Source organism: Enoplosus armatus, chromosome 1, assembly GCF_043641665.1.
Source record: "Enoplosus armatus isolate fEnoArm2 chromosome 1, fEnoArm2.hap1, whole genome shotgun sequence".
NCBI lineage: Eukaryota > Metazoa > Chordata > Actinopteri > Centrarchiformes > Enoplosidae > Enoplosus > Enoplosus armatus.
Window position 1 is genome coordinate 13,182,466 of NC_092180.1, and position 15,685 is coordinate 13,198,150.

The 15,685-nt window shown below is 41.0% G+C and overlaps 1 protein-coding gene across 1 annotated transcript in view; it reads left to right on the top strand.

Annotated features, from left to right (window-relative positions):
- The first annotated feature begins 14,206 nt into the window (after positions 1-14,206).
- Positions 14,207-15,685, top strand: part of sox6 (SRY-box transcription factor 6) — a 101,777-nt gene continuing 100,298 nt past the window's right edge. The window contains exon 1 of the mRNA XM_070908149.1: positions 14,207-14,251. Within this exon, the coding sequence (XP_070764250.1) occupies positions 14,217-14,251 (35 nt within the window). The 5' untranslated portion in view covers positions 14,207-14,216. The remainder of the gene's footprint in view (positions 14,252-15,685) is intronic.

The window sequence follows — 15,685 nt, forward strand, 5'->3', positions numbered from 1 at the left end:
TTACATGAATGGAAGAAAAAAGAGAGGTTTTCCAACATGGAATATGAATGTTCATCTGCAGCCCATTTAAGACTTTATTCTGTGCTACAAAGGTTTCGCACATGTCCTCGGTTAAAATTGTCTGCCTGCATTGTGCTGAGCTCGCTGCTAAAATAAATATTTGTAAATTTAAGCCTACCTTTTCAAATCGAAAAATATGCGACAGTAATGCAAGTCATTAGTGGAACAGCCCACTATCAAATAGTGCGTCCCTGCTTCTCCTCAAACAAGGAAAACACTGAATAATTTGCGGACACCAATGCCTTGTTGTAACCTGATCATTTATGGATCAGTTGTTTCCTTTCTGGTTTAATTCACCATGTGATTGATTTTCAGCGCAGTACTGTTGGAAAATATCCACACTAAACCGTGCCTGAAATAGGGAATCATTTGAATACAGATGCTTATGGCTTAGGCCTTGTCACTGGAAACCACTTGGAGCCAGGAGACAATTGCAGGTTGATTATGTTGCTTCTGACAGAAGTTGCAACTCCTTTGTACAAGGCAGAGATATTTGCATCTAAATGCTTATTGTAGACATCTAAACGGCATAAAGACTGATTGTAAATGCCAGCTGTTGGGCTGTACTCGGGAATAAAAAAAGAATTTCAATAAGGGAAATTGGGGTGGAAATGAGGAAGTTATTTTCAAACAGTGGAGCTGAAATCAATAAGTAGGAAATGGCGGCATTTGCTGTGCTGGTTGTCATTTTTATTGAGAGTGTTTGTACAATTACATATGAATCTATTTACAGTTAGCTACTGTATGTTGTATTTTAACTTGTGGAAATACAGTGTTTATATTCACATGAATTATGTCTTATTCTTTGGTTACTGCTGCAGGCTGTTTGGGTACAAAGATAGATAAAAGATGTAGACATTTTTGGTTGGTTAATTTAACAGATTGGAAAGACAATACAACTGTTATGATATATTTAACATATCTCCTTGTGTTTGTGTGCGAGTGCATGTGTTCATATGTGCGCTCTGTATGTAAGTGCAGTTATACAGTATATGTGGGTGTACATGTGTGTGTCTGCCTGGTGCCCAAAGCAGAGTGATGCCCCTGCTGATTCTGCTCCTCTAGCTCTTTGTCCTGCAGCACTCAGTGTGTCTGCCTCCTCGGGAGACTGGCAGGCTTCTCTAGTGTGGCTCCACAAAGGCCTAGCCTCCTTTGAGGTGTTAAAAACTTCCATTTATGCATCTCCCTGGACAAAAAAGCACCAAGCCCATTTGAGTCCAGTAGCAACACAGGCAGACATTGTGGCCACGCTTCTCTAGCACTCATTTCACAGATTCTAAAACCAGTATGTGGTGAACAGGATTTGAGGGGCTAAAGTGCCCCGTGAGGGCCAGGCGATAAGAGGGGAGAAACGCCACCACGCAGTAAACTAGAAGATGGGTCCTGGAAAATAAACACATTACCTGGGAGAGAGGGAGCGACTTGTTTTCAGACCCCCCCCCCCCCCCCCCAACATACATGAATACAGAAACCCCACACTGAGTGAGAAAGGAGTAGAGAAAGAAGAAAAAAAAGAACATATATGTGTATATCTTGGAAGTTAAGAAAAGAGGTCTCATTAGTGTGCAAAAAGACAAGCCTATTCTGTGTTCTCTGTCTTTACAGACTGTGGAGTGAATATGTGAGAGGGAATCAAAGAGAATTGATAGGTTGCACGCCTGCCTGTTAGGAGCACTGGGGACTGAATGCCGTCCATCGTGGAGGAAAACATTCTATTTGCTGGTCGTTTCTCTCCCCTCGCCTTGCCTCAACCCAGTTGCTCAGTAAATAGACTTTTATTCTTGTTATTTGACGCAGAGGAAATGACAGATAATGCATTTGTCGGGCAGCACACGAACGCCTCCTTCGGCCACAGCACTGTATCTGTATCAGGCTATTGCTTGTGACAAACTGTGGGTAGAATAGCTGCTGTTCAAGGGTTCTGCTTTATCTGACACTATCGCACTTCAGCTCTGCCAAAAATACAGGTCACTGTTTTACTCTCAACAAAGATATTTTAACTGGAGTGACGCTCTGGTAGTCATTCCTGACACGCTGGTGCTAGATATTTTGTGAGTGTCTGGTGTACTGTAGTTCAGTGTCAGGACAGGATCTGCCAGAGACAGAGAGAAAAAAAAGCACTTTGAGAGACACAGAGGGTAAAGATAAAAAGAGGAGAAAAGAGAGATTTGTAAAGCTGTGACAGTTAACGGTGTGCTGGAGCATGAAACAGCTGTTTGCACGTGATTGACCTGTTTCCAACACCAAATAACTCAATGATACGGTGGATCTCTTGTAGAAGTACAGCTTGTCTGTCTAACAGCACAAGCACTGGACTTTTTAAAATATTTTTTTGTCCATGGCTGCTCAAAGTTTATCTCACCAGTAGGAAGTGAATACATTTATGAGCTAACAATGGCTCCACAAATACTACCTCCTTAAAATGATCAGTGCCGAAGTGTCCACAGTTAAAGTGATTACTCACTGCATGGAAGCTGTCGTTTCATATTTCACAGATGATGCTACTGCAGACAGGATTGACTTTATGGAACTGGATATTTAACAGACAATCACATGTGTTCAATTACTATATCAGACACTTCTGTGCCTAGAATGTTCTGCGCTTCACCCCTTCGCCCTCCACACTGCACGCCCTCTCCTCCTCCTCTTCCTCCCATTTCCCTATTTCCCCTGGGACCACTGTTATAGCCCCACCTCATTGCATCCCAAAGTCCCCCATGCAGTCCCCGGCCTGACTGGCTGTGTGGCTGCTGCTTCTGCAGAGATAACCACACAGCATCCAGGTAGGGAGCAGCCTGCTGATGGCATAGATTACCTCTATTGTCAAAATAACTAACTCGGCAGAATTCCTACTTTAGCGTGTTTGGACGCAGGAGAGAGTGAGGATTTGGAACGGAAGATTGGGAGGATTTTTTTTTTTAAACGTGTTGCAGATCTGGATGAATTCCAAACAGAAGTTGAAGTACAAGTTTTGGCTTGCCTCATGCATATCCACACTAAACTACACAAGGTGAAACCTACATTTATGTAAATGTGTGCAGCATAAACATACAGATACCCGCATACATGTGATTTAAACATGTCCCACATTCAGTACAGTAGTTTTAATGCAATATGGAGCGCATGAAACATAAAACCTGAATTTGGTTGGGACAGCTATGTAGTGGTTGGTCTCCCCTTGTGCAGTGAACAGTTGTGGTTGTCTATGATACTGAGCCACTGTCACATGATGGTTGAAAAACACAACTCTCTGTTATGGTCAGAGAAAATTAAATCAAGCATAACCTCCACCGTACATGAACACGTGTGGAATTTGATGGTTCATTTGATTTGAAAGTGAATCTTTCCGAGCTGAGATAGTAAAACTGCTTTCCTTCACGTACTGTACAAGAGGCTTGAGCTCAAATGGCAATTCCAGCCGGCATACGGTGTGTTTGATGTGTAATATAAAGATACACAAACTGTTTCTACGTGGGAGGCTTTAGTACAAGTGAATGGTTTGTATTTTACCCACTGTATTATTTCAGAAATGTGGAATTTGAATCTAGTGTTGTGCCCAGACGTGTGTCTGAACTAAATCACATTTCTTCAAAACCAGTGTGGATCACGGACAGCTTATTTCATCAAGCACGAGTCAAATGGTTTCTGTGTTCACTGAGTTTAGATACAGAAAGACTACTGTGTTTGTGCGTGTGCATATGTTGTTGTGTATGTATTCCCTGACAAAATTTCAGCACTGGAAATGATGCTATAATTTTCGACTCCGCTTCACTGCATATGAACGCTTTTGTGGCAACTTGTGAGCGTGTGCACATGTTTACATTTTCATGCATTTCTTTCGTGTGTGTTGTGTGTCTATGTGTGTGTGTGTGTGTGTGTGTGTGTGTGTGTGTATGAGGTAGCTATGACCAGCCAAAGCTAGAGAAAAGGCCACTCTTTGACAGAAATGCCACAGGTAGCTGTGAGCTCTCTGTCCCTGCTCCTTTGATGTCAGCTCTGTCAGTCTGTTTGGATTTTTTTGGGATCTGAGAGCTGAACCTCCAGTATTTTCAGTGTAGTGAAATTATTTTAACAGAAAAATAGTCTTTGTGCCTAACTCTGACTGTTCACTTGGGGCCTAATGGGGCTAAATTTACTTGGCATCTCTTCCTCTCACCACAACAGTTTCTGTCCCATGTGGAAAATGTATTGGTTAAAGTGTGTTGACAATTTGTTTATAAAAATGTGGTGAAACTAATAATTTGAATTTGGGGTTGACTGGAATTGTGTTTAATAAGTCACCGATCCTCTAATTAGGAATGGGGTGTGCCCGTTTTATGTTTCCTGTCTGTAGGTCTAATTCACAGCAGGATAAAAGCCTCTACATGCAGCTACAATAGGCCGGTTGACACTGACTCTTATTACACCACAGGGATTACTACATTTGCTTCATTACAATATCATTTGGGTTCGCTCATTATTTGCAATTATAAATTCTTTTGTTTTTTTTCCCCCTCAGTCAAATAATTACCTTAAATAACCAACAAATAAGGAATCCATTTTCCCATTTATTATATACCTCATTGTTCTCAATTAACATCAGATTATGAATTCAAAGGATTGTTAATGTCTACTCTCTGTAATTATAAGAGCTCTCATTTATTTAGGCACAACAGGCATTAAGCCTATAGTCAGATGTTTGACAAAGACTGCTTTATTGAATTACCATCCATGTAATATGTGGTTTATCCAGCAGGCAGGGATTGTTGTGTAGACTGAATAGCTGCTAATATAAGTTAATCGTGTGGTGTGTGTGTGTGTGAATACAGGAGTGGGTGGTTGCAGCTGGAGCATAGTTCAGAACAGTGAAATAGTGTGTGTTTAGCGTCATTTGAGAGGCACGAATAGACTTTAAACTCAGAGGTGCTATTCATGTAGCAGCTTTCCATTCAGCTGGGGTCACCTGGGTCCCCTCTCCCCCATTGTCACATCCAGCCTCAAGGCTACTACATTCAGACCCGTCTGCAACTCTTGCCTTTATCTGGCGTTTTCTGTTAGCCCTCCAGCCTCCCACGTAGCAGACTCTGTACTGTGCTCTGACAACAATGCAGTGGTAGTTGGTACATTTATCTGGTCTTGTTGTTGGTGGCTTATTGGCCCCCAGCGATGGGAGACTGAGGTGCTGTAGCGCAAATTAGTGACAGATCAGTTAAGCATGACCTTAAAAAACCCTTGGCCTTGTTTAATTGGCAGTGCTGAGGCGGACTAATTGTATAAATCAGCTGGTAATGAGATCTTGGCTTATTGTGAAACACAAGATAATGTGAGAAAATGAACATGAATGAGCTTATAGCATTTTCATCCCTGAAGCAAGATGGTCTGATCAGTGAGTTTTGTTCTCTCAGTTGTCATTATGTCTTAACTGTGGGCGCCTTTACGTTGGAAATTGGCTTTGACGATGCCTAAAACTGCATGCACTTGTACTAAAGTGGAGTTTCCTGGTTATTTGTGCGTTCTCTAACAAAGCTCTTGAGTTGAAGCACTTCAACAGACATGCTGAAACTAACAGAGCGTGGCCCCTAAATAAATCATTAGTAGGCAGTGCTTGAAGATAGAAAGCGAAATTAAATAAAACCGCTATATTTGAAAGCTGTTTATTAGTAGAATCTGTCGCCTTGAAGACAGATTAATGAGGTAGCAGAGAAGTCGATTTTAAACATTGTCTAGGACGGATTCCCATTGGTGACAGCTGTGAGGACTGGAGGTCAGACACTAACAAAGCTGTCTTACAGTAGCTCAACTGTGGAGACTCTGACCCTCAGCCAACAGTCACTACGGCCCCAATTCTCTTCCACTTGTTCTCTCTCTATTTGTTCCGATGTAGGTAAATACAGTTATCTAAGACCTTTGTTGATTTTAACCATGTTCCAAATTCACGTGTTTTTTCATCAAATGAAAGCTATTTAAACTCATTAATAACGCCATTTACATTTTCTGTGAAATTTTAATCAAATGCAAGATATTTTATATAGTAGTTATTAAAAACAATGATATAATGTTGCATATAAGGACACACTTAAAATAGACATTTTCTGTCTTCTTTTGCTTACATTTCAGGTTTTTACATGAATTCAAAATCAACCGACCAGTGATCGCTGGAAGCTGGGGATTGAGTCTTTCAGTTTTTGTAAGTATCAATTTGCCTCTTCAGCTTTTTCTGTCTTGCCACATGTCTTGTACACCCCTGCTGTCTTTCACCCACACTGAACACCTGCATCAAATGAGGTGGACAATTGGGTAGACACAATGTATGCACAATTAGACAGTTATATAGCCACAAAGTCACTGACAGACCTTTTAAACGTCAGATCCTTCAACATATTTTCTTGCATTTTGTTTTGCCTCAATATTGTGTTGTGGTTACTCAGATTCATTTTTTTATTTATCCTTTTTTCATATTCTATTGCTCCTTATGTGATATAATCCACTTACTTGTGTGGGAGTTGCAATTTTAAGGTCAAATCAGGCTTTCTAGTGTTAATTGTACGTATCGTAATGGCTATTTAAAGCCTAACAGAAACACCGTTTCCTACACTAGAAATAAACACACCAACATCTGGAGATGTCTTTTGGAAATTATTTACAGAAGACACTGGTCAAAAAATAGAATTAGGCTTTATTTATCTTTATATAATCCTGTAGGTGCTATTGGAACCATCCAATCATTTTATACCAAAGCAGTATGAGACCTACGTTTAACCCCAGTCTGAGTCACTGAGCAATCATTGTATAACCCTGGTGGTATCCCAAATAATGCCAGTTTAAAAAGAGTATAAGTGTACGTTTTTAAAAGCAATACAGTAAGACAGTTGCTATGAATTGCTTTCAAAAAACAGAATGGAGAATACTACAGTCCTCTCTGCATCATAAAAATATTACTTTAACAATCTTTGCTCAGCTGCTGCTCGTGCAGGGTTTCTAATAAAAATGTATCTTAGATATTAAGCAAATAAAAGTGAGGAACTTAGTTGATATTATTCTTTTCTTCCAAATGTCAAGTGGAGATATCATGGGAGTCATATTAAATGTGGTTGAGAAGCTCTTTTATAAACAGCCGAGAAATGTCTCTCTGGATTCAAAGTTCATGGCCATTTACCATTGTTTAATCATGCCGTTTCACGTCACACACTGTCTTCTGCTCAGATGAACATGCACCAGTCTGTCAGCGAGCTATCTTTGCTGCTGCACGTTAGTTTTTGCAGAGTTTGTTGTGAATGGCTTGAACTTCTAAAATGGTCGTACTATGACAGTCAGTAATCATCTGACTGATGAATATAAATACAGCATCTAATTAATCAGACAAAGTTAGTAAAAGCGCTGCATACAGACAGAGATGTATTAAAAACAGACACGGCGACATAAAACACTCCTCGGTTGAAATACAGTACTATATTGATCATATCAGTTTTTGTTTTGAACATGTACACAATTTAATGTAATGTTAAGAGCACAGCGTCTGTTTTGAAACATTCTTATGTCTGAGGTTTAAGAATCAAGGAGCGACTTCTTTCTCTGCCTTCACCTACAGTAGGAACCCAAGAGAGTTTACTGTGAATCAGTGAGAAAGTGTTCAATGTCCAGTATTGGCTGCATCAATTCAAAATTAGCCAAGAAAAACATAGAACAACATCCTCTCGCAGCAAGAACAACGCAACATCTCAAGCCTTCACTAGTTGAGCCATATGCTTAGTTGAAAATTGTAAACAAAAATGGCAAATTGTTATTTGTTATAAAAGAAAATACCAAATACTAGGCTAGCATACATAGCCATCCCGCTTCCAAGACATTAAGTTGGATCCTCATACAATGTGAAATCCTACATCCTTTGACCTACAGGTTTGATTAATCTCAAAGCATGACAGGAAGTAATTTAGTTTGTGTCTGGAGAGCTTATAGAACAAGTTGAATTACACTCATGCAATCTCATTTGGAAACACCTGAGAATATGTTAGACCATCAGAATAGACCAAACACACTCTGTGTTAGTAACGTGCCATTTATCTAATAAGCAACAGCCACACGGTCTCACAGCTCTCACTATCGATGGCACCACTCAAGGGGAGGATGCAGGGGAGCCATTCCGTCAGAAATTAAATAAACAGCCCTTCACCATAAAATGAAAACGAATAACCTTTGAATGGTTGTTCTTCATCTATTATTTATCAAATGGGCCTCTTCAGTCAACTGACCCTGCAGTGATTATGGTCAACATGTTGCTGAACAGAGACCGCTTGACAAAGACCGCCTAACAAAGATTTTAATTACATCATTCTCAATTACTTCAGAGGATCCCAGTGCAAATTTGGAAAAACTAATTGCTGCACATGCATTACCTGTCATGAATGTGGAAATCCCGGCTGAACTTCATCCACCTTCCTAAACTCTGCATACAATTAATGGCTTGCTCTCTGTATTTCTCATGAGTGACCTCATTTTGAAGTGCTTAAACTAAAATATGCTTTAAATGCTGTCAATTTGATTAGGAGGGGTGTTGTCTGGGCTCTCTTTACAGTTGGTGATTAAGTACGGGCCATATTCAGAAATACTTTATTATTTAATCACATGAAAAGGACCTAACCCCTGATTTTATTATTATTATTATTATTATTTGAAGGTTTGATGGACTTTATTTCATACTCAGAAGACTAAAAACCTAATATGGACTTGGCTGCTGTCCTGCTTCTCAAGGTATATTCCCTTGTACTGTAGGACAGAGTTTCACCTAGTAGCTGTATACGGCAGAAAACAGGACCAAAGAACATGCCATTAATCTTCTTGCTACCCCAGCTGTGGAAAGTAATGCATAACTAAAAGTCCGGTAAAATGAATTAATGATTTCAACCATGAACTTTTCTCCCAAAACGCCATGAATCGTCTCCAACTGATAATGCACCACGACCCTGGAGTGTGAAATCCCTGTTGCGTTGAGAGTAGCCAGTTAATTGATTCGCAAATTATTTAAAGTTTGTGGTGCCCAGGGGAGTGCTAGACTCTAATGACGGCCCATTTTGAAAGAGTTGAAAAACTCTTCCCAGGCATGACAGTATTAAATTGTAACAGTAAGCCAACAAGTATAATCTGAGCCTCAAGAAGAGAGATGGTGTTCAGTGTTGTGTGTGCTCTTTAAAGTGAGGATGTATCCCATCCTAAAAAGAAGATTTGATTGTCCTTTATTCATCTTTTTAAAAGCTTTAGTGGTACTTAAATCCTCTCTGGGAAAGCATACTATATGAAGGATAATCTGTTTTTAAATGAGATACAAAGCTAATCATTTTATATAGAATCAATTTGCAAATGCCATTGTTGCTAAACTCTGCATTTGTCTGTCAGTATGACAAATTCATCTACTAACATTCTTTTGACTCCAACATGAATGGGGTTCGACTGACATGGACATGGTGAAATGTTGTTATTCTGTTACCTACAACTCTCAAACAGGCTGATGAGCGTCACACTTCGTACTCTGTCTGTGGCAGGTGTGATATTTAAAAGAAAAGCTGAATATGTAAGTCAGGAATCAGTGGACAAAGTTGAATAAACAAGTTCAGAATGTTTTGCTGTGGTAAGACCTCAAGCAATAGCCGGTCGTTAGGATCGTGCAGAATAGGCTCATCTTGTAATATACAAAGTGTACGTTCCATCGCTTTTACCTGAAATTGTTTGATCTCTGTGTTAATATCAAGGAGCCTCTAATCTCGACCCATTAGCAGCTGCTGTCATTCAGACACACGGTGTCGGCCTGATTTAAATAAAATGAAATGAAGATAGTTGTTTCTGGTCCCTTGGCTTCACTCATTGCCATAAACATATGCTCTGTGCCCCGCTTCTTTCCATCTTATTTATGACTTTAATTTGTTGTGTGGGCTGCGCAAGAAATCAAATTTAATCCAATCCTCCCAGGGACCCTGTCATATAATAACATGGTAATTTCTGTGTATCCTTTTGAAAAATGAGGAAATTAATTCTTCCTGACATGTTCTAATTATTCCAGTGTGAACGGCGGATGGGCTCCCCTCCTTCCTCCCATCCCCCCAGCCCCCTAAGTGTCAGTTGCCGACGGGTGGCGAGGTGCTAATGCTGACCAGCAGCGCGTTTAATTTGAAACATGAGCAGACACCTTTCAACACACCTTCTTAATGTTGGAGTGGCTCACACAAATTAATTCACTACTCATCTGGCAGCTCTGACTGAGGTGTGTGTGTGCGTGCATGCAAGCGTATGTGTATGTGTAGGTGTAGGTTAGGGGGTGGGGGGAGGGGGGGAGGCAATGGGACACTATTGCCATTAGTAAAGGTAACGTAAGGTGTGTCTGTGTGTGTGCATGTGTGTGTACAACACTGTAGGTGTAAAGGCATATATGTCAGCGTGTGTGGACACGTGCTGGACCAGGTATCACCATATTTCATGTGACTTGGTGTTGAGTTGGCGTAAAGCTGTCTGCTGGGATGTTGGGATTGCTTGGATAGCTTTTTTTCCCCTCTCTGGATCTCCCTCCTCTCGAACCAACAGTACCTTTTCACACATCCCACTGCTCCACGGAGAGCACTGAAAGGCTTATTTAATTAGACTGTCATCAGGCAGTCTTTAGCTTATCACTTCAGTTTGCATAGGGACACTACTGGCAGAGATGCTGATGAACAATGATCTTATGTTTCGTGTTTATGGTTAAAAACATGACAGAAATATATATTTTTTGATAAATACATAGCACATCTAGAATAATAATAATAAAAATAATATTAACTCTATAATTTAAAGCTTTCTATTGACTAAAAAATGCATAATTATCTTTTCACTGAAAACAAAATCTTGGCCTTGTATGATGGCCCGTACAGACAGACAGAGAACAACATCTGTTACTGTAATAATTGACAAGGTTAAAGTCAAAATGAAAACAAACTGTATTTTGACTTTTGCTAAGACTTTCTGTCTGTAAGTCCACAGCTCTGTATACATTCAGGCTTCTGAGAGAAGAAATGTGTTTCCACTCTAATTATGTACAGTATCTGAAGGAGCTGAGACAAGAGGAGAAAAAATAAACAAAACTAAATTTACTGAACTTTGGAATCGGGTTCAAACCATAGAACTGTAATTGATTTGGTGTGTGTGTGTGTGTGTGTGTTGTCTCTGGGTCGTAGAACAGAGGGCTCATAGCCGTGGCGTCATGGTCGAGGAGAAGAGAGCATGGCTTTGTGAACGGTGGGTGGGTCCCCCCATGACTCAGAGAGGGGAGAGGCGTCAACATAGCCGCCCGGCCCACAGGGATTAAAGTGTGCCCCCTCACCGCCCCCCCCCCCCCCCCCCCCCAACATGCACACCCTGCAGGGTTAATCACTGCCATTTTGGATCCATGCAGAGGGAGCAAATGCACTCTCCATCACTGTGGAAGAACTGAGACATAAGCCACCACTTAGGCTGCCACTGCAGCAGCTCTGTGGGTAGATCTGCTTCATAAGCTTGTTTCCACTCTGTACAATAGAGTGTTTTGAGTCCTGGTTTACTTGTCTCAAGAAGTAGTTCCTGGACACTCCTGCTCTCTGTATCCTCCTCTTTGGATATTGCTACTTTTTCTCATCTGGGTTTGGTTAAGGGATATACCAAGTAACCTGGGATGTAGTTACTGGTAGGATCTGTGTAGCTAACTTCTGTATCTCGCTGTGCGCTGCGCTCTATGTGAGACTGTTAATGACTGAAGGCTGAGAGTGCCGTCTCGTGCCAAGACCCACATGGCTGCTGGCGGTGCATTAAATCAGCAGTCAATTTGACTGGAAGTTTGAAATCTGGGCTAGGTTAAGGGGATGTGCTGAAGCCGTGTTAATAGCTAGCTTGTTGTCCATATGGTACTGCTTTAATAGAGCACATTTGTTGCAGATGGTGGGAGACTTGGTTAGGCAGAGGCAGCTTTTGGCAGAGGCTCATTCTTCGAAAGGGCTGCCGTGCTGCTCGGACTGGTCCAGGCCAACTTAGTGATGTCTATCCTCCCTGCTTCTCCTTCACCAAAAAGCCTGCCCTTGAATTGTGGCCTAGCCTTCGTCTAAAGAGATTCTTGTTTTTTTGTGTTCAGAGAAGAGCAAATACAATGTGGCTCAGTCATTTTTTCCTGAGTTTGGTCATTTGCTCTCCAAACCGCACCTTTGCTTCCATAGGCTAAGTTCAGTTGTTTCTGACCACAATGGGAGTGTAGACAGCAGGCACAGCTGAGGAAACACAAGCACACAGAGAGTGAAAGAACAAGGGTTATGGAGTAAGACCAAAGATAAAGATAGAAACTGAGCATAGCCTAATCAATCTCATTTTCTCTCCTGCTACTTAACTGTTTTAAAAAGACTGCTGAAGGTTTCAGGTGCCAGTAAATATGTAAACACACACTCAGATAATAAAAAAGAGTGCTCTGTTCATTCTGTCACTGGTTTATGTATAGATTTGTTGAGTTTCTGCATCAAAGTTATGGTGCATTTATTCCTCTTCCTAATTTCAGAGCTAAGGTTTGCAGAACGTAAATGTGTGCTAGAATGTGTTTGCATGTACTGTAAGTTCAGAGCGAATTCACATTTGTGTTGGCAATTGTTTTAGTTTGTGTGCGCTTGCTTCAGAGTATGTGTGCTTTTTGCACTCAGGGAAGTGAGGAGACACGCTTGATCTGCTCTGCACTGTTTGACGGTTGTTTTCTCACGTTGTCACTGGCTTGGTGTGCTGTGCCGTGGTGATGGTATTATGTGCTCTGGGCCCAGCTGAGTGGAGAAAAGAGCAGAGCTGCAGCGCCCCTAGCTATGCCACTCCCGCCTCCCCAGACACCTTATTGTGAGAAAAGTCTCGGCTGAGCCCTCTGGGCCTTGTGGATCCACTGCCTCACTAAGTGCTGGCCAGACTGAAAGGCACAGTGTCCTTGGGCCCAGCTCATTCTTTCCATTCTCTCAGAGGCTTTGTCTCATAAGCCACGAGAGCAAGGGGAGAAATTGCCAAATTACACCCATGTCACTAAAACTTAAGGTGTTTAAGGGCTGAGATGTCATTTGCTGTTGTGTTTTTCATGATGATGTGCATGAGGGGAGTGTTGTAACGGAAGAAGTTCAGAAAAAGAGTATTTTTCTTTCCAGTGGTGTTAAAAAGTAGTGATTTTCACAGCAGGAAATTTTGATCTGCAGACTTTGAAGCTCTTGAATTTTAAAGTTGTGAAATTGAATAAAATGATGGTGGAGTGATGAAATGTTGAAAGTGAAATGACTTGTTATAATGCTGAAAATATTTTTGCAAGATATCCTTGCCATATGTCAGTGGCTGGGTATCTTTATAAGGCTAGTTGTGAGATCTGAGAGACATTTTAATTTCAACCACTGACAAAAGTCCCACTCACAAATCTGTTCTCTGGAATCGCTGCTCGTTTTTACCACTTAAAACAAAGCACATGGAAGCACTAATCAATTTTCAAACATTCTCAACACAATAAAAATGTATATGATACAGACCAATAACATAGGCTAATGGAAACCTGTTGTAAGTCATTTTTAGCCATGTGTCTCCAGTATTTTGTGGGTAAGGCTTCTGAACGACCCCTACAAGTGGTGACATCATGACCACATCCTTTTGCCTCATTGACGCTGAGAGTCCCAGCTTGGGTCCCTTGCGGCCGGGCTCCCAGAAGCCACAGCACCCCCTCGCCACACATGGGCTGCAGCTGGACCACCGTTTGCTCCAGTGCTGAACAGACTGGGGTTGCTCTGGGATCTGTGGTTACAGTGCTGGATGTACATGTATATATCTGCACACAGCCGTGGAAAAAGACAGTATAGAGATCAGTAGGCAGAGTTTATGTGATGCAAACATATCATCAGGCTCTCAGTGCAAACCGATGTTGTATGCAAATCCACTCCCTCAATGGAAAGAGGTATAATTAATGATGTCAGTTCATAAAAAGAGAGGATGGGTTCATAGCCATATTTCTGCTTTAATTAAAGACATGCCTTATTATAGGAGGAAGATGTATGCTCTGTGTTTTTCTTTCCTTCTTTCTTTCCCTCCTTTCTCCCTTTTCTCCTTGTTCTTCTTCTTGATTATCACTCGTTTCATAGTGAAAATGGTTCTCTGTGATTTCTCCTGCCAGAATCCCACACGCTGACATGGAGGGCTTTCTTCGTAGCAGCTTTTTACTGAGGTTAGTTTCATTTCCGTTGTTGCCATTTAGGATCACAGGTCGGGCAGGGGTGGTAGCAGGCTAACAGGGGTTAAGCTTTTTCTGACACATTGTTAGCTTTTAGACTTTGTCCTGTGTGTGCGTGCACATGTTTGTGTGTGCGCATGTGTCTGTGTATTTGAACAATGTCAAACATGGATTCTAACCTATTTACCCAAGCTGTGTGTTAAGATTGTGTTCATGTAGAGTGTGGCTGACTGGCATGCCCTCCCTGGTAGCCTCCAGTCAGACTGAAAACACACATCAACAACTTAAAAGGACACATGTAGATGAGCTGTTCCCCCTTTTCCCCCCTTCCTCTCCCTTTCACGGCTTAAAGGACCTGCGGATCAGACTTTCTGTGTCTTTATCACTGCATGCTTTTGTCTGACCACTCTCCCCATCTGCCCTCCCTTACTAACCACCCTAATCAGGAACGTTGGGGCGAGGCAGCGGCTGGCATATCTGTGTTGTGATGTACTGTTCTTTCCTGTTGTGTTCCATGTTTGTATTCAACCCACCATAAAGATTTACATTTTTTGTCTTTACCCTTCCTGTGATTCTAATTAAAAATTTGTGCTGTCATTACACACAGAGGAAGTAAATAAGAGAGTGTATTTACCATTGGCTCCTTTCCTAGTCAACCACCTTCTCTAGGCTCCAGTGTTGCTCCCTAATTAGGGTTGGCTCATTAGAAGCCACAGCAGCAGCATCTGCCTTTCAAAGCTGCTGTCAGCCAAACTTTACTAAAGCTAATGAATCCTCTTTGATTTCTTTTTCAAAAGGTCACTTATTTGATTAAATTAACAGCATTTTTTCTCTCTCTCAGAACTGTTGGGGGCATTTTAAAAAGAAAGGACAGTTTGATACCATTACTCTCGCTATTCAAAATGTCCTTCAGGACCTCAGTATGCGTTTAAATTACCTTATTTATCTTTAGATTTCAATCATTTAAAATCATACTGAAAATAAGATTCCCACATTTATATGACTATGATCATGTCTGTTAACTAAAATCATTTATTTTTTATTTTTAGATTTAACAAAGAAAGAGCCCCTTATCACTTATATATAAATTACATATTTACTTTATATTCATAATATACTTTCTGCAGTAAACAAATATGTAATATTAAATAATAAAGTCTACAGTATCTGTTTTATCTTTCATGGCATGGCACCAGTTTGTTTGGTATGGTATATCTGCTATGGTTTGACAGAAGTTATTCAGGCATACAGCATGTTAATGTTTTGAGAGCGCACTGCCTATGCTCATTTCCGCTTTTTTTTTATTTGGAGTAATGGTACAAAGTGGATTGCAGCGTCGAACTCTCAGCACCTGTCGAAACCAGTTTGGTGGATAACTAACTGTACTAAAGATGTACTGTATACTGTACGAGTGGTACAGTGAAGAGA